This window comes from Mycteria americana, chromosome 1 (assembly GCF_035582795.1).
Source record: "Mycteria americana isolate JAX WOST 10 ecotype Jacksonville Zoo and Gardens chromosome 1, USCA_MyAme_1.0, whole genome shotgun sequence".
Classification (NCBI taxonomy): domain Eukaryota; kingdom Metazoa; phylum Chordata; class Aves; order Ciconiiformes; family Ciconiidae; genus Mycteria; species Mycteria americana.
The window spans coordinates 33,428,247-33,451,093 of NC_134365.1; the positions used below are offsets into that span (position 1 = coordinate 33,428,247).

The 22,847-nt window shown below is 35.9% G+C and overlaps 1 protein-coding gene and 1 long non-coding RNA gene across 3 annotated transcripts in view; both read right to left on the minus strand.

The window, feature by feature from the left end:
- YAF2 (YY1 associated factor 2) overlaps window positions 1-22,847 on the minus strand; it is a 36,102-nt gene that overhangs the window by 7,207 nt on the left and 6,048 nt on the right. The window contains exons 3-4 of one of the 2 annotated variants that reach the window (XR_012774389.1): window positions 4,717-4,869; window positions 1,539-2,063 (exon numbers count right to left, since the gene is read on the minus strand). Coding sequence is in view for 1 of the 2 variants with exons in the window: in XM_075494119.1 (XP_075350234.1) it covers window positions 1,826-2,063; window positions 4,717-4,869 (391 nt within the window). In the remaining variant the exon portion in view is untranslated. Of the gene's footprint in view, window positions 1-188; window positions 2,064-4,716; window positions 4,870-22,847 lie in introns of those variants that run through there. The other variant, XM_075494119.1, reaches the window with a different exon arrangement.
- LOC142405929 (uncharacterized) lies at window positions 17,103-22,777 on the minus strand. The gene is made up of 3 exons (XR_012774392.1): window positions 22,644-22,777; window positions 21,501-21,623; window positions 17,103-18,334 (listed from the first exon to the last, which is right to left on the minus strand). It is a non-coding gene; the product is annotated as an uncharacterized LOC142405929 (long non-coding RNA).

Genomic DNA, 22,847 nt, shown 5'->3' on the forward strand with positions numbered 1-22,847 from the left:
ATTGTTTTACAGATACTAAGATTTGGCCAGGTAACGGCAATGACCAGACATCCTATTTAGTAAGATAAAGCAGAATACATAATAAACAGGTCAGTAGTTATCCATCTGAAGTAGCCTATAATTAACATTTGATGTCTAAAAAGTTTAAACAGCAACACCAAGGAATGAGGTATGTATGTTCTCAGATATCACATCAGACTTTCATTTTATGCAACTAACTGTATTTCACAACTAGCATCTTACAAAATAGAACAGTACCATTGTGCCTGTAAGTACTGCATTAAAAACAGAAAAATACATTACTACAAGAAACCACCAAACATCACAATTGTCAGGGGCTACAAAAATCCATTGTTTTAGCTGTTAAAACGATGTATTATATATGTTGGTAATAATTTGGGGCTGGATTCACTACCAAGAAGGTCCATCAAACTTTTACATGGGCTTAAAAATATATTTATTTTTAATGAAAAAGAAAAGAATCACAGGGGTGTAAGTGGACTACTTCACTAAAAGGAGCTAAATGGACTTTTGTACTGAACCTGAATCTATAATTTAAAGTCTATACATGGATTGTATGTGTGTATCAAAACACTTATTGGTTGTAAACAAAAATGCAAAATCTGTATTCACAAAAATATTTTATTGGTAATTTTACATAATACCAGATGGGATTGTAAATCGTTCTGCTCTGTATCAGTATATTGCTAAGTGCGTAAACGTTGACAGTTTATGCCATAAAGTAGGGTACTGAGTTTTTTCATATGATTTATGACATAATATATTCTAATGGGCCAAATCAAAATTAAAGAAATTGATTCAGGAACAAAAAAAAAATACAGTATTGTTATTTCCTTATTCTTGTGCAACATCTGATATTCCTGTAATGAAATGATAAGTGACTATATGACACTAGATAAATTTGGGGCAAGGAAACAGCACTAAGCAGAAATGAGAACTGCAATTCTGTTATTTTTAAAGCTTTTCCAAATTTTCATATTTCCAAATGTTAGTTTTTGCCAAATGCATAGTCATCTGAGGTTCCATATTTGTTACACAACATAGAATACCAGTGTACAGTGACAATGTAGTACTTTACCTGAATTGTAAGGTTAACCAATCAATGCTTAGAATGTGTTTTCTATTTTGCTTGTAAACATTACAATAAGTGTTTTAAGTGTGAAAAAATATTGGTAAAACCTTCAACATAATTCAGTAACAGTAATCTAGTAAAATGTGTCAAACATTGGCAAAAATTCATACAAATGTTTTATTTAATAACATTTTTCCTATTTAACCACACCAAGTACCAGCAGGTGTTTTTAAGAAGATAATTATTATGAAAATTCTGTTGCAGCAATAGTTGATTAAGTTGATCTCTGACTTGCATACATATAACTATGTTTCACAATTCTCAAATAATACATATTTAGGCAGCTTGAACTATGTTATAAAAATTTAAATTCAGTACATGCCAATAGTAGAGACTGCAAGAGTTGTGTTAGAATTCACTAAACTAAAAGTGAAAATGGACTTACCAATAACACTGCATAATGAACATTCAAACCACATTTTCATGGCACCTTTACACATGAAGATTAAAAAGTTGGTCTGAAAATGCTTTGTAAGCATTTGTAGATTGCATTTAAATCACTGTTTCTACCACTGCACTTTTTTCTTTTTTTAAAACTGCATAAATTATGTTCCAGTCAACATACCAATTGTGCATGGATAATCTGTCATGAAAATGTGGTAACAGGTGACAGAAGTTATGTATTTGCATGTTTTGAAGAGAAGAGACTAAAGAAACTGGAGGAAAGAAACTTTAATGAGATTCCCCATTCAGTGATGACGCTTCTCCTCTGGGTGAAGATGACCTGGACATTCCCCTCTCTGTGTTGTCAGAGCTAGAACCACTCTGACTATGTTGATCTGCAGAAGCAGCACTGGAAGCAGGTGGTGACTTAGTTTTCTCCTTAAAGTCTGTAATTATGACTGTCAGATCTCCAACGGTAACTTCCAAATGCTGAGCGCTACTTCGATCCACATTTTTCAATCTTGGCCTAAATAAAGCAAATAATCATATTAAAAGCACACAAACCATCTTCTTATCTTGTCTTCCCCCTACGTTTTAGGAGCTCTGGAGAACATACATGTGTACATAAGACTGCTATGTGCAACATGTAATACACAGGAAAACAACATACCACAAGTATTTACGGTAGAGTGTTTCCTAGTATGTTTTACATTAAAATAGCGGAACATAACACATTACCTTCTCCTAAGATTATTTAAAAGTTGACCTTATGAATAATGTAACTCTTCAGCAATATGGATGTGTTGCACATGTGAAGGTTTTTACTGTTAGAAATTAAGTCTTTCTTCATTGTGGCTATAGAAAGTTATAAATTTGATCCAGAGAAGCATCCACCTCTGCAGCAGCCTTAAGCAACAGTTCTAAGTAGAGAATGATGTTCAGTAATGAAGATGTTGGTGTCTGTCTTTTGAATTCAACAGCACAGATAGTGTTAACTTGCAGCAGGTATTACTTCATTTCAAAACCTCACTAGGACTGCTGGTATACTACTTGAACTGGACTTTGTGTTCACAGTATAACTCTGGTATTCCTAGCATATGCTGTGATTTAAATTATGCACAGAGCTGAGTATTACACACAGTGTTGACAGGGTAAGTCTCTTCGTCTAATGTTTCAGTTGTTTGATTGTCACAACATGAAGACCAGAGAAGAATACTTTGACTTATATTCTGCCATCATATTTTTGCTAGTGACAAGCATAAAGTACTTTCAATTTACTATTTTCCTTTGACTACCATGAAAAACTGTCACCAGACAGCTGAATTTATACAACCAGTTATGAACAGCATAGCTTTATGCATTTAACTGACTCCACAGCTTTCACTATCTCAAGCTGCAACAGAATAAATTAATGACATCACATGTTAGCAGGTGTGCTAAGAGAAAAGCCCTAACCTTTACCCTGTCATCTGACTTTGAAGTAGAATTGGTTTCCAGTTACTTCAGCTGAAACACCTCATGCCTTTCCTCCACTAGAACAGAAAGAGGCTTTGACATCTTGTTCCCCTGAGGCTGAAGTAGCATGCCTGAAGAATTTAAGAGAAAACTGAAAATCTGCTGCTCTGTAACATGGGAATGGAGAAAAAAAATTCAGCATTATCAACCTGCATAAGTGCCGTGCCTGGAGCTTATTAATCATATTGAGTATGCATGCTGATTTTTATCATTGTTTCCAGCAATAATATACAAGTTTTCAGGCAAAGAGAAAAGGTTATCCTTTTCCCAAAGGATACTGAAGAAATCTGCGTAAACTAATCAAGCATTCTTAACTTTTTATCCTACCTAGCAACTCAATTCTGTGAAAAATTGAACCATTTGAAGCATTTTAAAAAAAAAGTAGCCTAATTATTTCAAATAGCAATTCTTAATGCACATCTCAATACTGGTATTTCATTCCAAGATTTTAATTTTAGTTATTTTTTAAATGTTCTCCCTTTTCCCCTACCTCACTTTTGCATTTTTAATGTACTATTGCAATTCAACTATCAATATTTCAATGTATAATATTTAATTAGCTTAATTAAAACTCACTATGATAACTTCAAATACTTCATAACTGAAGTACTTCAGCTGCATGAGGTAAGCTAGTAGGTTTGAGTATTAAGAAAAAAAGAAAAAGAAGGAACATCTCAGTGTCCTTAATCCTAACCATGACTTTCTTAACAACTGTTCTCACTTGACTCTCAATCTTCCCCTGGTTCTGATCCTGATGATCCTATTTCAGGCACAAGAAAGGCATCTGCTACTTCTCTGCATAACTAATTGCAAAGGATCGTCCTTGGCTGGACTACTTTGGAGTGCTTCCAAAAAAATAATTAAAAAAAAAAAAAATCAATAGTTCCTCCCACATTTGGTTAGACTACATGTCTTGTATACTTCTGAGCTTTTTGGCACAGCATTCTTGCCACAATAACTTTATGCTTAGACTGTGATGGTTTAGGGGTTAAACTTGCTACTTTTGTTTTGCAGTTTGCACATTCCTTCCACCTGGTCTTACAGCAAGATCAAGGCTTTTACAACTGCTTGTCTGTACTGTAATAGTTCATGTTCTCAGTTCTAAGAGTCCAAGGTTTCCTTCAGCATCCCAGATGCAGCATGGAGATTTTTATCACTAGGTCGTATACATGCCTTATCCTGTCACATTAATTTATACCCTAGTTCAGCCCTCCAAAGTTTATTCCAGTTCTGCAAGGATAGCAATAACCATGTTACTTTCCCACTCTTCTGCAGTCTGGTACTGGTTCTCTCTCTCTCCTACTATTTTGCATGAAAACTAGTCACTCCTGTCCCCTCTCTTTTCCAGAGATTAGTATCATCCGTTTGCCTATCTACAGTTTTGTATGGTGTGAGAAATACATCTGTAACACTTAACAAAAATACCCAAGTCTTTCTCTCTATGTTCAACTGGTCTCCATCTTCTGGTCAAAATTACAAACTGCAGGTTTTCTTCACATTTAATAGGCATCCTAAACCAGTGGAACTTCACGCACAAATATTTAGCTTTATTGTCAAAAGAACTTGCCACAGTACTTACAAAGCAGTAAAATAAGAAAATATTCTGCGATTTCTTTTTTTAAATAATGTTTTACCAATACCACAAAAGTTTCTAAAATTTTTACCTGGTTTTCTTATGACTGTTCTTTTTGCTTGTTGTTTCCTTTTCACTTTTTTCCTTTTCTACTTTGTCTTTTTTCTCTTTCTTTGATTGTGTAGGGGGCACGAATTGCTGAGGAACCTGTTGTGCAACCAGCTGAGAGACAGGTCGAGGTTTCCTGTGTGCACATACATACAGAAACGCATAATGCTTAGACTTCACAAGTCTCAAACTCTCTACACTTCAGTTAACATTAACAATCACTATAAAAAGAAATACTGCTAAAACTTATCTTGCTGCTAATACTTAATTAAAATAGCATATAAAATTTAAACCCATTACAGCCTTCTGGTTCACTTACTTGCATTATCAACAAATGAGTTGGTTGGGGTTTGGTTTTGTTTTTTTTTAAAGATTTAGAGACAAGACCTTGCAATGTCCCCTCTTCTCCCAGTTGTCATATCCAGACAGAGACTTACACGGAGTGAACTCCAAAAGATGAAGCTTCCAGAGGGAATACTTTACCACCCAATCCCAGCACCCTCAAATGATGAAGGGGTCTGTTTTGAGTGTACTGCAATACTGAAGTATACAATCCATATCACAAAAAGGAAAAAGCTGACCTTTCAGGTATCAGACCTAAAGCCACTGTTGGCCTTACAGAGTAAAACTTAAATGTTGTCAGCTCAAACAAATTCATTGAAAGCAATGACAAATCGTGTTAAGTTGTATATCATTTTTATCAGGTTGTTCACTGGAAAAAAATATACTGCATTAATAATAGTAGGATATAGCTGTCAGAACATGTATACTTTAAAAGCTGGCAACAGAAACGTCCAACCACATTCCATCAATATACACAGCACAGGTTTCATTTCCACGTTTTGATCCAAACTAAAAACCACAGTGAGAAGAGGAACAGCAGGCAAAAGAATTTTGACAGTTAATTATTTTTACATTTCTGAAAACTATTTTGAAATTGCTTCATTTTTATTTTATTTTGTATTGGAATACAAGGATTCTAATGTGAAATGAAACATTTTACTCTTTCCAATGCAAGGGTATTTCTTTACTTCGAAATTTTGGAATTAAGACATTTCAAGTCATGACATATAAAAAGGAAGGTCTGTGATTCTATTAAGACTTTGGAGATGCAAATTTCTTCTCCAAAAGAATGTTTACCCTGCCAAGCTCTTGGGTTTTGTTAGTTGGGTTGTATTGTTGGGTTTTTTTAACTAGGAAAAGCACAAATTTTATGCACTGTGTTACTCTGAAAATACAAAGCAGTTATTAAAGCAACAGAAGCTATCAGCTCTTACACATGTTTATTTATCATCCCAACCCACAGGACCATGCTACCGGCACTTCTTGCTTAGATGAAGTGACGAGTAAAATAACAAAAGCAGAAAATCAAGGCAGCTCCCATCAGCAAGTTATATTTTCAGTAATGATTGCAATAGTTCATGTTACAGAGTGAAAGCCAAGTTACAAGAATCCATAAAGTGTGGGAAAAGCAGTTAATATAAACCAGCTGAGATTTCATGAGTCTTCACAGCAAGTTCTTAATGAATTAAAGTAAAAATAAAGACTATTAAAAATGTCAACACCATAGAACTTTGGGGTAAAAACTGGACTACCACATATCCACTCATGAACTAAGCCCATGCTAACTCATGGAGAGATGAAGATCAGCAACGGATCACTTAGTGAAAACTACCCAGCTTTTATCAACTGGCAAACACATGACTACATGCTTTTCAGGAGAGCCTTGCAACTAGGACCTTGGAAAACACACAGTAGAGTCCAAAATCACTGAAATGACTCAATGGACTACAATTGTTTACGTTAACAGAGTACATAGGACTTCAGAAAACTTGCCTCAGAACTGTTTCAATTACTTGTCATAGTAGTTCATAACAAAGCAAGAAGAACCAAGATGTAATTGATGCACAAGCTTATCATTTCAGGTGGAAAACACTTGTGATATCTAAACAAAACTGATCATCTGTCTTGAACTGAAGATTGCTCCAGGAGATAGGGATACAGGGAGTTAATATTCCTAATGATGGCCAAATGACAATCCCATCATTACTACACAGTGACCTGAGAGAATAATCTGACATGTTACTTATGAAGTAAGACAGTAGTGAACTTCTCAACACAGAATTAATTATTGCCCAGGGCTGTGGACAACACCATGATCACGGAAACTTGTTAAAAGGGGGTAGAGATGGGAAAAAAATTCTTAGCCAACTAGTTTGGGAGTTCTCAATTTGCAATAATTTCAATTCCTGAGGGCAAACTAGGTAATTTCTATTAGAGTACAGCTGGGAAATTAAGCTTAGAACTAAGTCCTAGGTTTAGAACTTATTTTTCTCGTACCATAAAAAAAAATGAGACTGACAAAAAAGATTGTTGCCACAAGGGACAGAAGTCAGTTAAGACAAAATAACCACAGAGAAATCATGTTTGAAAAGATGCACTAAAAATGAATCGAGGTTCTATGTGGTTTTGCTGTGACAAGGAATTCCACTCACTTATTTTATTCCTCCCAATTAAACATCCATCTTTTTGTTGTCACTTATTTCTATAGCTGTCTATCAGTTACATCTATGTTCCAAAATTTATTATCTGCTTTGTCACTTCCAGATTTCTTAAATGAGGCATTCAATGTTTTTATATTAAAAAACTGAGAAAAAAAAATAAATTCACATCTCTCAACACTGAGAGTGTCTTTCAAGCGTTCAATTTTTTTTTTTCCCAGGTACTCAAAAGGGCCTACTGAACTGCAACGAAGCACTTTGCAAGCCATGCAGGCTTCAAGAGATGACTTTACCACTCATGAAGCTTTAACCTGATAGAATTGTTCATGATTTAGCGGTAGCTGAATCATGTCATTCAAGCATGAAGGAATTCATACATAGAAGGCTTTCTCGCAGAGAAGATAAATGTAAGAAAAACTATTCCTGTAACAGGAAATTGATTTTGATGATTTGCCAAAATACATTTTAAATTACTGGTTTTCAAAACCAGTTAGTTAAAGACTCCTTGTAATAGGCTGCTACAGGTTTAGTAGATACAGGCAATGTTAACACCACCTTTTATTTCATCAATATATTTATAGTAATTTGCTTTTTGAGCATATTCAAGAGCACCTGAGCTAACTGGTGTTTAGAAAGAAGCTCTATAAAACTTCTGCATTATGATTACAAGCATTTTTGCCTCTACCACTGAGAGTGACTTTACAGCTGAATAATCCAGAACTATGGGCAGAAACGTTAATAAATACAATGCATATTGCTTAGTCAGCCCCTCAAAACTTTGCATTTTTATCTAATCATTTCAGTTCAGTCATTTAAAGTGGAACACTAACCAAGAGAGGCATACATTATTACAAAAGATAAGAGCTACCAATTCTTCCCAACAGAGGTGAACTTTATGGTTTAGGCCCTGAAGTTCAGTAGGCTGCAGCCTACCAACTGCAGCCATACCAACAAACTGATTTACTGAGTTTGCAAGGGATCACTAAACATCACAGATCCAAATATTATGCCTCTCCTTCTCTATCACTTAGTTTTCCTTTTCAGCCAGTGTTCTCTTTCTTCTAAGTTAACATCAGCCATACTTCTACCTATGTTTCTATTCCAACCTCATCCATTATGGTTTTATTAATTATCTAATTCCAATGTTGCTTTCAAGGTCCTGCATCCAAATACTCACACACTTCATAATCTCCTTTAAAAAATAAGGAAAACTAAGATTTTTCTTTAAAAAAACAACACACAGTAATACAAACATTCAAAGATACATTTTTTGTCTTCCTTACAAATACCATTAATGCTAAATGACAAGGATGGCATCATTTTAACTCTATTCTTCTTGTGGCAGGATGTGACTACATTTTATCTTACAGGATTTGATCTAGCTGCTGGTTTAGAGGGTATATTTACAGAGGCTGCAGAGAATTGTCTATTTAGGTTTTGTGTGCAGAAACTCATTCAACATATTTGCTCCCTTTGAGAGCATCAATTTAATACCGAGAACGATGGACTAGTTTTCATTGTTGACATTCTTAAAAAAAAAAAAAAAACAACAACAACTTTATAACATAGCAATTTACATTCCTAGTGATGAAAATACTCATTCAAGAATACACGCAGTGCACTAGACCAAACTTTTGCCCCAAGTCATTTCCCTCTCCCAGAGCTCAACACAATACCTTCTTGCTCATAAGTCATTTTGAACATCTCACAGCAGTACGTGCTTCCTTAATTTCCCTCACACAGTATTCACCAGTAATCTATGTAAAAAGAATTTTGACCAATTTGATATGGTGAATAACTTGGTCTCATTAGCACAAAGCGGGTCCATTTTGAAAACAGAAATTTAAAAAAAAAAAAAAATCTATGTACAATACTCATAAACAACATACACAGCAGAAGTACAGTAAACTCTCAGTCGCCTCAGTTGGCATCAAACGTGCAGACAACCAAACTGGCTTAATGCTGAAGCATCTTGAGGTCTGGCTGAATTTAATTTATATAGAGCACAACTACATTTGCACAATGCTGCTTCTACAGCCATCGTGAGTTCATAAAGTAGTCTAATGTCTCCTGCACTACTCGGAGTATAAACTCAAATTCTGACAGACCTGAGCTACTTATCTGTCAAACCAGTTCTAGGGTCCATCCGCTACAGTCTGGAAACAAAGAGCATGATGTGGACAACTGTGACAGTTTTTCCACGAACCAACCCCAAATCTACCTACATCTCAAGTGAGTCCTGTGTCAGCATGATGCACCCCTGCATGCAGGGTTCAGAGAAGATTCATCCATTTGGTGCTGCATATCCTGAACACGCAGAGCCTGCCAAGCAGCACAGTGCAGCCAAGCAAATAAAGACTGCTGAGAAGCACAGTGCAGAGACATCAACAGTCACCAACAGAGCAGCCAACACCTTATCTTTGATTCAGTGTGAGCCATGCTGGACTTGGACTGGTCCACACAGAACCAGTACCCATATCCTCCCAGTATCCACAGATCTTAGAACATATCCTATGCTTTTCTATACGGAAAGCTAGATGCTGTAATTAAATCTCAGTGCTGAATACATACACCTTTTCAACCTATTGTGGGAAAAGTGTATTGTCATCTATAACGCGCAGTTTACAGAGTTCAGATATTCTGAAGAATAGGAGACATACTCAAAGGCACACTCCTTCTTGAAGCTAAATCTCTGCTTTGTGTATTTTATTATGGCAAAAGTATTAAAATTACGATTTCCTAGTCTTAACAGAACAGGTCTAAATTAAGGAAATGCTGTCACCTCAGCTTTCAATCAAACTGAAAGACGCTCTTCAACAGATGACGTGGATCCAGAATAGTATCTGCCAAGCAAAGCTTCTGTTCTAATATGATCCTTTCCTTCCCTTTCCTCTTCTGAAGTGGATCTACCTCCTGGCTTCAATTCAAACAAAAAGCCCCTGCTGGATGCTTATCCTGTCTGGAGTGGCAAATTATCTATTTTGTAAAGCAAGTGCCACATGCAACATATCTAAAAACTTTTAGAATACCACATGTTAAGCCAGATATTTACATCTGCTATTGAGCTCTCGTCACTTTACTTGCCACACTTTTCCTCCAATAACTAGAGTAATATCCTAGTCCAGTTTTACTTACCTATCAATGAGCTGATACAATTCTGTTTTCAAATTCATCTTACTCCCTGGTTTCCTATGAAATACACATCTTGCCCAATCCTAGAAATCAGGAAGAAATTGCCTGTGAAACACTATTCCTACAGAAGGTTGTTATGTCGTAGCTGCCCAATATGGTATTGATCTATTTTCAGTTCGTGGACTCAAGTTTCTCTTCCAGATGCTAAGAAGCTACCTTTTGAGTGACAGAAAGATTCAATGAAACAGGTAAGATGTTCGTACTATCAAACAGAACAAGTAACTATTATATACCAGGAATCATTTATTCATCAGAACAGTTCGAGCTTTCAGGCTTATCAGCAATATCTTATCTCCTATCATATTTTCATTGCCAGAGAAGACCAGCTCCTGAGCAAAACAAAGCCTGTGGTATTTTTTCAAAATTCTTCACCTGCTTTTATGTAGAATCTCTACACAGTATCCCATACATTCCACAATTTCAACTTTGCACACGAATTTTTTTCCTTTCCTCCACTGTAAAAGATCATCACTTCTTAAAAAAAAAAAAAAAAGGAAAGAAAAAACCCACAAAACTGGTTTCAGAGACTTAAAGAGGTTTTATTCAAAGGCACACCTAATCCTTAAGTACCACCATTTATCTAAACTTCTCTTCCCTACAGGGAGACACTGACCTTTTGTTCAAGACAGCAGATTCATCCCTCAAGAAAGAAAGAAGTATCTGGAACAGAAACCTCACTGATTTTGTCTTGCCCTTGGTCACAGAATCCTTTCCTCAAAAATGAAAAATCCACATTATTCTTTAAATACAAAGTATTCTTCGCTTTCATGTGATTCAGGAGGACTGAATAAATGCTTCCAAGTTAAAGGAAGTTCCCAAATCTTCTACTCTACTTCTTGTTGCTTTAAGGCCCTCACTGCACAGGACTCGAGTAATGAGTCCAGCATGTTTTTGAATGTCAACTTCATTCACACTTCTGCAATCTGTTCTGTCCCATCAGCAAGGCACAGCAGAACTCATTCTTTAGAAACCAGTAATCTAGTCAATCAGTGCCCTGAATTTCACTCTCCAGGGTTTTTCAAGAATTATCAAAATCGCTACTGCCAAAAGGCCTCACAAGCAGAACCTCCATTTATACAAATCATCTTTGGTCAAACTTGCAAAGCTGATGGCTAAAGAATAGGATCAGCACAAAAAAAAAAGAAATGCTTTGGCCTTTACAAACTCCACACAGTTTTTTTTATGATGTCTCCTTGGGAAAGTCTTGGAGTTTATTCCAGAAGCTGCATTATAAACACAGCGTATGCTGATGCACTATGGATTAAACCCAGAACGCTTGTCACAGTTCTGACTAAGGTAGTAGAAACTCTAAAATCAAAGCCAGGCATTCCCAATTAACTATCTTCAGGCAAAGCACAAGAGAACAAGCTCAGTCAGCTTCTAGGAAAAAATACCTAGAACTAATCACTAGGCATCAGAGAAAGTCAGTCAGCTCCTCAAACCACTGCAAGTTTTCCTGTATCCTACCTTCTTCTTTGTTTACTACTTATGAAGGACAACTGCTTAAAAAGCAGCCTTCCCAAAATTGCGCGCTTCTGACAGTCACAAAGAAATATGACTACTACAGTATCGTCATGACAGTGCCTCCACTTTCTATCTGATTAATACCCCTTCGATTTTTTCCTCCTATCTCATCCTATCTTATCTTATATACAAACTTATGCAACTTCTACTTTAAGTCATGCCAAAATTCAGCTGGTTTCCATTTGGATAGCTAGAAATTTTTGTTCAAGCACTCACCCTTACTTTAATTACAGAAACTTTTCTTTCATTTACCTATAATTACACTGCTTGCTTCTTCCTTTGACAGCTCTGTTGTCCCCCGATTTCCATATAAAATGTGTCCCATAGATCTACAGAAATATAAATAAAGTATCATGGATAAGCTGATACACAGTAACCAGCTGTGTGCACTCTTAAGCCACTGCAAATGCTCAGTAACTTTGGACAGAAAACAACTTTACTGTGGAGCCTTCCTGCAGGCAGTTCTGACAACGAGGTGATGCACAGGAATGTGTTATAGTACTGTAACAATTCAAACAGCATTAAAATTTTAAGACACTTTTCAAAATTACTGCCAAATGCAAGGAAAGCATTTAACGCATTCTTCTCAAATTCAAAACTAGCACCTTCCCCACAGGTTAACCTTTTAGTCAAGTAATTATATGATACTTCAAAGATCACTCTTCCTATGTTTTTCCCAAACCCACCATGTCCACTAGTATTCATACTTAAAATCTTATTGGTTTTGCCCAAAATGATACACTCTTCTATACTATCCTCAGTATCTGATTTTTAAGGTATTCAGCCATGCTAGAAGGTTTGGACACATCAAATACAGATTTACACTGCCTACAAGACTGATAAAATTGTTGGATACCTGAAAACAGCATACAACTTACAGTAATATATACCATGTTATATAAACACCGTTACCATGACACAACTAATTTCTACTTTAATTGTATCTTGTTGTCCTCCCTCTAACCCACCTCTTTTTGGGGAGTCTGTCGTCTTATTGAAATGCAAGCTTTTAGAAGCTGTTATAAAACTCTTCTAAGCTTACTCTGCACCAAATTTTAAATTTCTCATTTCATAGCAAACCTACAAAAGGTGTGTGTATTTTGTTCACCTAGAAGTTACTGTACATTTACATCATCATGAAAAAAATGTTTTTTTTTTTTCTCTCCTTCTGGTGCCCTGCAGACTTGCATATCTCCTTTCCATCTGCTGCTGTGGGGCTTCTGTGTGTTTCTGACTGAGCTGATTGAGTTAAGATACTCGGTATTTTTTTCAAATGGAATTCCAATTTTGATCATGTACTAGTACCTCTCCACCACCAGCTTTTGCTATTCCCTCATCTAGTGAGGATTTCAGAAATGCCTTGTTAGCAAGCCTGAGTTTTTCCAACCTTCAATTATTTTAGAATTTGGTAGTAAATTTAATTCTTGTGACAGCAGGTGGACTGAAAGTCTTTAGTTGTCTGTATTTTGTAGTGCATTGCCATTGAAAATAAGAATAATCCCTGATAAAGGAGGACAGACCTTGGAATTAAATTTAGTCATCTCCTTCTTACAGCTTCAGCCTTTATGCAGAAAACAACAGGATGGGGGCCATTTCCAATGACCATTTTATTTAAAGTGTGCTCCCCATTTGCTTACAGCAAACATGTATTTTACTTCAGACAAGCCAATACATTCTTGGAAAATTCATAGCATAATTTTAGTACTGCATCTTGAATACAAGGTTATATTTGTCCTTAGAAATGCACACTGTTGTGTTCCTCAATATTCTGTATCGCTCCACTGCCTCTTTATTTTTATATCTTACCATATATTCCTCACCTCCAGACAACACAAAGCCAACCTCATGATGATTATGACTCTCTCTCCATCTAAATAATATCAAATCTTACCACTAGATACCTAATCAAATAGTTTTGTAAACATCCCTTCATAAATATAACTTGACTGGATAATTTCACAAAGTTGTTAAAAGTAAAGACTCTCATACATTGGCTACTCTAAAATTCTGCAAAACTACATTAAAAACAATTGAAACAGTTTAAAACACTCCCACAAGTGTTTTCAGAATGCATTTGCAAGACAGTACAAGACCTGATATATCAGCTCACCAAGAGAAACCACACATGCTCATTCCACAGAGCCGTGCATATAATAAGCCTACAGACCACCCTGCTCAACACTTCTCAGAACTGTCACCAAAATCAAAAAGACAAACTCCTGTAAAGCTAATATCAGAGTAAGTACTTGTTCGTTTTTACTTAAATAATTCATCTCCTTGAGCAAGAAAGAAAACTCTAACATTGTATTGTTTATTCCACTTTAAGTAACTCCATTAACAATATGCTGTTGTGAACTAAGCAAAACTATTGGAAAAAATAAGGTTAGGTTTAACCAAACCCTAATAAAAATCTTGTTTTGCTGATGTTTGTATCATATATGTCTTTTAAAAGTCTAAACAGAATACAGTTAAGTGCATGAAAATCTTGTTGAGAACAAAGTCAAATCATTCAAATCCTACTCTGTTCTTTCATTACTAGACTGGATCATTTCCCAATACAAATGTACAGGCTTTAAATATCTTATAATTTATTTGAAGATCATTTTCCACTCACGTCTATCCTAAATATTAATGTCTCTAGAAGCTAATAGAAATCTGATATCCACAGTAATACTCTAATCTCCATTTTTGTAGTTCACAGTCATTACTGAAATCTCAAGAAAAGCTTATCTTTGCATACTTTCTACTTAATCATCATATTCTTGCTAGTCCCTACTCAAATCTCCTTCACCACATGTCCTCATTTTTCTAACTACTAAGGTCCATATTCTCAAATATACCTTAACGCAGTAATTTGAGCAATTAATTTAAAAATAAAAAGTTGTTCCTAATCTCCAAAGCAAGTAGATGCACACAGGGAGTCAGCTGGAAAGATGCACGATTTTACAGTAAACAGTTTTTTAAACAAAGAGACAAAAAGAAGGATATGAAAAACTGGTTTTAGATAGAAGATTTCCTACGTGAAAGACTGCTCCTGTAACACATATTATTAGGAGAATATCTTCACTTTGGCATGAATGTTTTAAGCAATTCTTATGGCATTTATTTCAGTAACTTTTACAAGGTACAGCTATAGTTAAATATTGTAGCAATATTATAGTATGATACGCTTCCTTCAAGTTTTCAAAAAGACATTAATTATGCACAGTTCTAACTGTAACTTTGTAATAGAGCTTAGACAGCTTTTTACTCTGAAGATCACAGGACAGATTACAACCAGCAGCTTTGGAATGTGACTTTTTCATGATGGACTGATGATGTAGATTTAGATGCCAAAAGGTCTAAATGGCTCCAGAATTAAATATATATCTATATATACATATTTATTTCAGAATTCAGTTTCTGTAACAAGTAATTCAGTACTTTGAAGTAGAAGCTACTAAGAAGTAAATAAACTTTCCTCCCATAAATTCTTTTTAATACAATTATATCCCTTATACACTTATAACGAGTTACTTTACAAACATCAAGTAATTAACATTTCCACTTCCTCAGGCATGTTTTCTCTTTTTCAGAGGTCTTTCTGCAAAACAGGTTACAATAATGCTAGTGATTTTTGCATCCATGCCCGTTGCAGAGTCTCTTTTCCCTCCCACTGTAACTGGCTTTAATAACAGCAAATGTATGCAACTTCACCTGAACAGAGGGAAAAATTAAACATACACACAGCTACCCCAGACCTCCTTGTTTTGAGCTGACCTCTGCCTGCAAAGAGCTTAACTTCAAAGAGCTTTTTTTTTTTTTTAAGACTAGGAATCCATGAAAAATGTTCAAAGGCTGAGGCCTATATTTATACAGACATTGCAAGGGTGTTGACAGCTTTAAATAAAATAAATGGAACAAAATTTAATTTAGCATCATAATCTTGTTATCATGGCTTACAAATGCACAGGTGAAGAATTTCCTATGAGTCAAGAAATTGTTACTTAAGTTCTTTATAATATGGAAAGAAATCAATAGAACCAAGACACACATACATGCATTAAGTCATTGCAGTAACTATCTTCATGTAATAATGCCTACAGTCAACTGTCAGTTTGACACATAGTGAATGGCAGAACCTTATTAAACTTCCAAGTGACAAGGCAAAAGTTTAAGTCTTACATTTAAGCTATTCATTCCAGTTTATGCACAAATCCGTATCCTTAAGGTTTAAGTATCCACGTGCAATCTGGCTGTACGGAAGCAAAGAAAAAAATTCCCTATCTTTACCCTATCAATTGCCCTATCTTTTTTACTGAACTTTCTTCGTGCCTCAAGACGACAATTAATTTTTCAAGTGCTAGTTTGACAGTAAATATTTAAAGCATGAAATATTTTTCAAACTTCAACAGTGGAGGACTATTTTTGTCAAATGCAAAACACTAATTCCCAAATAATTAGAGAGAATTGTCACGCATTGCTACACACAAAACGCACACCAGCTTTTAATATATCCTTCCACATATTTGCAGATTAGTAGCTACAATGTTTTGAGACTTTATTTTCTTCCATCAGGCAATTTTTCAACTAACATTTTATTTTTTCTAGATATGATACATAAGCAAAATTTACTTTTTTAAATCACATTTATCTTTTAATGGACTATCACATCCACTCCACAAGCTCTTTGTGCAGCACCTTGTGCAACAAGAGCTTCCAGGTTCTGCCAAAATACCGAGGAAACCATATTCCAGAACAAAGGAATCTTCACTTAAAACCCAGCACAAACATTTGTTCCATTACCATTCCTGATTTTTGTGATCAAGCACAACCAGACCACAACTTACCTCCTAATACCAAAGAAAGAAAAAAAGAAAAAAAATTAACTTCTGCATAAGCACATCAGTGATATTATTTAAAGCAAACAGGAAATCATCAGGAACACTATGTATACTAAGTAGTATTGCAAACACTGTGGCCAATTAGATCTCACACACTGTGGTCTACACAGAAGCTAGCAGTTCATGATGCCACTCCTGATTTTTAGCAGCTGAAGTCACATTATGAAAAGCAAAAAATATTTCCTATTACCAGTTCTTGTAATGCAAGTACAATAGTTGCTAGCAATTAAATTAAATCACTAGCAGGAGAAGCAGTCTTTGGATTCTGACACAGATCAGCTCACCCTCCCTCAGTCATCAGTACTCTATTAAGCTATTCATAGAATAAAAACTATCAGATTAAACTACGTTTAGCTTGCTGTCACATGAATATGCTCATGCTAATCACCACACAAAGCCATCTTGTGAGAAACTAGTCTTTATTTCTACATTGAAGCAGTTCATGATTAAATGCATCTTCAACATTGATAATTTACGTTGTTATCCAAAATTATTTTTTCTCATTACCATCATTTCTGTCATATCCTAGAGTGTTAACAGTACATTGCACTGCCTCCACAAATAATACAACCGAATAATTATGACAGTGCAAACAATGGAACTAGTGGTCTGTATGGGAAAACATAATACAGATCCATATGCATATTGCAGAGTAACAATGCAATTTCTACACATCCTATGTATATTTGAATTCTAACTTTCAGCCAGCTCTGATTTCCAGTGCTTTCATATTCTTAGCTGTTTTACAGCGTGAATCATTTACTTGGAATTCATCCATTCAGTGCATTTCTAGCAATTTTGTCTTTCAATAAAAGCTGATTCAATTAGAATAGACTTACAAGACCCATATGGTTTTATCAGTCACTGTATAAATGTGCAGAAAACTACCCCTTGAGGCAATGTCCCTATTTAATCATTCCCTTAAAGGGAATGCCCTATTTTCCAGATGACATTTAACAGATGAGGCCAGCAAGTCTCCTGAAGACAACTGGTACACTGCACAACAGTCTGCCCTAAGAAGAAATATCTGTATCAGGACCTTTAGAAAACCCAAATTCATCTTCATGGATAGTTTTTAAAGCAGCCATCAAATGTTACTTTCCCAACAACCAGTTTTAAGGCTTCAACCTATTGCACATTGTTGTTAGAAATTCTTCCCCATACGCCACAAACTGTGGTTCATCGATGCTCAGCATAAGTGACAGCTACATTGAAAATACCCTGTTTGAGAAACATATGGGTATCAACCAATTTGTGTTTCCTAGATGACAATGTGCTACACATGAGCAGGGGTCAGGACGCTCAATTTCCTTAACAACATCCCCTGAGGAGGCAGTATTTGGGAGTCTGCAGAGAAGGCAGTGGTTACAGTCTTTTAGACCCCTAGATCCTTGGGATTCATGGGGAAATGACCTCTCCCAACTTCCAATCCCACAAAGGATTGGATCCTCCAGGCTGCTCCTCTGTCCCCTTCCTGTAGAAACTGTGATGCTTCTTGCACCTATGCAAAAAAACACACGCAAAACATGAGGTTCATACTGATGCAGCAGCACAGTTATTGTTGCACAAAACAGGGTCAATACTTGGCACAGCTAGTTTTGTGACCAAACAGGAAGGAGCTTGCTTCTGACCTATCTTATTTGTTCTGCACTGCGGGTGTGATCTTCCCAGAAGGTTGCAGCATTCTAGAAACTTCCTCCATTCAGAGCCAGCCCCACAAAGATGTCCACCTTAAGTAGGGGAAAAGACTGCACACTTTTCCTAAAAAATCAAGTCCCCATGATGCTCTTCAAGAAAGATGTATATTAATAGAAAAAGATGCCACATAATCATCAGCCCTCATCTTTTCTTTTTCCCTTCGTTTTCAATTACAGAACTTCTAGCTCATGACCCTAATCACAGAATTCAATGATATCTGTAAGAAACAACTTTCCTTTCACTGAATGTGTCAAACCAACATTTTTCAGCTTTTAGAGTTAGGAACTCTATTTTAAAAAGAAATTTTAAAAAGAAATTTTAAACCCCCCACTCATTCACACTTTTTTTCTACCAAGCACTGTCATTTGAACTGTGCAGTTCAGATAAAGTATATTCAAGCATTATGAAAAAGTCTAAAGATAAGTCCCAAACTTCCAGTAAGTTAGAATGGGAAAATTTTCAATTTTCATTTTCTTTCCCTCCCCCAACTCCTAAGAAAACAAGAAAAAACTTGTAGCAGACCTTAAGGTTGTATCTTGTAGTATCTGTATCTTCAAACTCACTTCTGATGGAAAGTTTGCCAGCCAAAAGCCTACCAACAACATTCTGCAGCTGAACTCTCCAAGTTCAAGCCTGCTCTACATCAATGTACCACATACCAGTGGAATGCACTTCAGAGAGAACAGACAATCCTCAGGATCTCTCTGTCCTACTTAAACCAGGATAAGCTACTGCATGAAAGCATAAAAAATGAACACTTAATATTTTGTTCCACTAGCCTACTTTGAAAGTATTTTGTAGCTGACTGTATCAGCCAACAAGACAAGACATCATTTGATACTGTGAGAAAATTTTCTGCAAAGCACTCTGTCCTAACCTGACTTTCAAGATGAAGAGTACAGACACTTGTATCACATTTTAAACAGGAACAGGCATAGTGGGCTGTCACAACAGTAAAGGAAAAATCGTTATAAAACGTCATAGGGCAGAAAAATGCAACTTCTTATCACTCTACAGGCAATACAAGAGCTTTCTTCTTACCAGCTAAACTTCTCTTTTAACATACTTAATCTTATTGTAGGTGTTTATTCAAAAACCAGTAGCTTTTAGACCAGGACAGCTGATCATTTTCCCTAGAAAAGACACAGAGAGCAAGAACACCACTGGTGGCACTAAAAACAAAGATGACATTTCCACAAAAAAAAAAAAAAAGAAAAAAAAAAGAAAAAAGCACTAAACACATCAAACCACGCACTACTTATGCCCCAAAGGAAAGTACTTAAACATGGAAATAGAATGAAAGAAGTATATCCATTATCAAACATGGAAAGAAAGCAAATACCAGATGGCATAAAGGCTTCTTTGCTTCAGTCTCCACACAAAAGTTTAACTCCATATAACCAAATTAAACAAGGGGATACGAGTACAAGTTAGAATAAGAAACAGACTGGGCTACTGAATGTTATATATGGCAGTCAACAGCATCTAATGAAATTCACCCTTAGAAACGTATGGTTTAGAGAACTACAGGAAGATGGAAGAAGTCATCAAGTACTGCAGAAAAAAAGAAAAAAGAAAAGAGAATTCACAAGATGGGTAAATAAAAATGCAGGAAGTAGTAGGTGACTCAGCCTAACTCAAATTTCAGAAAGGTACTAGAACAAATTTATTTAACAATTGGGAGCATTAAAGGATAAAGCCAATTGGCTTGACACAGTCTAGTTTCTCTCTTTAATGGATTAATTGTCCTAGCGACTAGGAGAAAAGCAATACACATCCCACGTCTTGACTTGATACAATCAAAAATACATTCTCCCACTCAAGCTAGACGATGATTGGGACAAAGTTGTGCAGAATGAAGTTCAAAATTAGGGTTTGTTTGTTTGTTTTTAATAGTTCTCAACCACCAGCTGTAGATGTAGGATAGCATTTACAGTTAGGTTCTACAGGTATACTATTTAATACCCTTAATCATCCTTTGGGCAAAGGAATAAGGAAGCAAACAGCACCAAGCTGAACGGTGGTGAGAACTATCTGCCAAGACCATCCTGAGTTAAGATGACTCAAAAATCAAAATGATGAAATCCAAGAAAGACAGCATAAAGTACCACAGGTCCCACAACTGCATAAAAAAAGCTCTACTTCCGTAACAATGGGACGCAAAAGGACACCAGACTGTACTGGATCAAGTAGATCGCAAGGCACAGAGAAGCCAACATCATGATACTATTGCACAAAAGGAAAATCCTCATTCAGGGAAGTACCAACATCAGACATCACAATTCAGCAGGATTCTGGACAGGCACAGTCCTACTAAACCTTGCACTAGAAATGACTCAGCTGAAGGTATGTCCTCATTCTGGGCTACTACTGTAGAGAAACAGGTGTGTCAACTGAAGAGTCAAGAATAAAGAATCATGATATAAACTGAAGAAAACTGTCACCTATAAGAAAGGGCTGCTGAAATTTTGTCTCTGTAAGAAAGACTTAGAGAAAATGGGAGAACATGGAAACCATAACCCAATAACCAAAGAACTACAAATATAGTGGGTAATTCACTGGGGATAGGTGGAGTATAAATGAACTTATCTTACTGAACAGGAAGGTTAGATATCTGGAAAAACATCAAGGCTAAAAAGCACTATAAGCTGTCTAAAGGGGTTACAGTCTCCTTCACTGGAGACTTGTTAGAGCAAAGATTATGTTAGAAGTTGCCCGGGTTTACTGATCCTCTTTCAATATGGGAGAGGGTCTAACTCACTGGAAGACCTTTACCATCCTGAGTTCCTAGGGCAACATAGATAAGCCAAATGAGACATGTTAGCCTTCTTAGAACCATCCCTATAATGAACGCAAATGTATTCAAAGCTTTTACTACTTTAGTAACTGTGGAAAACAAATGCTAATCTATTTTGCAGGTATTTGATACGATTCAGCTGAAGAAGCCATTCTTAACTGGCAGAACCTACCTCTGACCCAGCAGTGCCCATTAACAAAGTTGGCCTTCTAGGGAGCATATCTCTTAAATCCATGATCAGATCCAAGATCTTGGAAACAGAGGGCTAAGAAGTTTTTCTTCCTGTTCAGCAGCTCTGACATCATTAGTTATCATAGGAGGGGAAGAGAGAAAGTTTATAGAAAGCAATAGGTTTCTTTCTGCTCCATGTTTGTTTCTTTAATTACATAAGGTATATACACATAGAAGGCCAAGTCACAATGACAGCTACCTAAATTTCTGGCCAAAGATGACTGCTGATATAACTACTATTTTCAATACGATGCAAAAAGAAACAACTAAACTACGTTTAAATCAGCTATCAAAGTTGGATCAAACAGGGCCCACCGGGTCTTAGCCCGATACCAAATGAAACACTGTTTGTTTTGTTCTGGGGAGACTGCATTAAAAAAAGGGAAGAAAAGGGGGAAAAAAAAAAAAAAAGAAAAAAGCCCAAGCTATAACAGACATCAGGAAAGAATTGTAGAAAAAAAAACCCAAACAAACATTAAACCAAGAATACTGCGCTCATGCTTAAAAAAAAGAGCATTTTTTTCTTTTTTTTTTTTATGAGCTGTTTAGAGTAAGGGATTAAAATATCTGTCAGGTTCAAAACTACACAGATTTAACAATAGAATTAACCTTAAAAAAAAACCCCAACAAACCAAAACCAACTGCTTATGTAGTCTTTCTAAAATATAAGTTTTATCTTCTTTTGATTGGTTGCCCATTGCATTCTCTGTTGCACATACAAGCTATGCCTATCAACAGCATCTAACAGAGCCACCCCAATCTATAAAAATTACTTCATTGTTTTATATGGAAAACCAAAACCTCATTCAAGTTGATGTGTGCAAAATTCTTAAGTTTCACTATATTTTTCATGGAAAATAATTCCTAAATAAATTCCTAAATAATTCCAAAGGTTACTTTTAAAAACTCTTTTTAAAAATAAGACTGGAAGGCCAGAATGACTAGATTACCTGATGGCTATCTACAGAGCAAAAGAGAACTATTTATTCGTGCTCCTCTTCATAATTTAATATTTAAACTAAAACATAAAACTTGTAATACAGAGCTTGGTAAAGTATGGATTATATATGACTTTTCCACTCACTTCATTCCTGCAAATATTTCCTTCTCCAAACTAGCACAAGTAACGAACAGCTCTTCAGTCCGTTAAGCTCGATTCAGTCATGTATTTGTAAAATCAGCATGACAGGCGGTTCTTCCTCTTTTTCTCCTTCACAACCTTCCCCCTGACACACGCATGCGCATGTGCGCACACAGAGGCTGCATACTGGAAGGCAGAAGAGAGAGT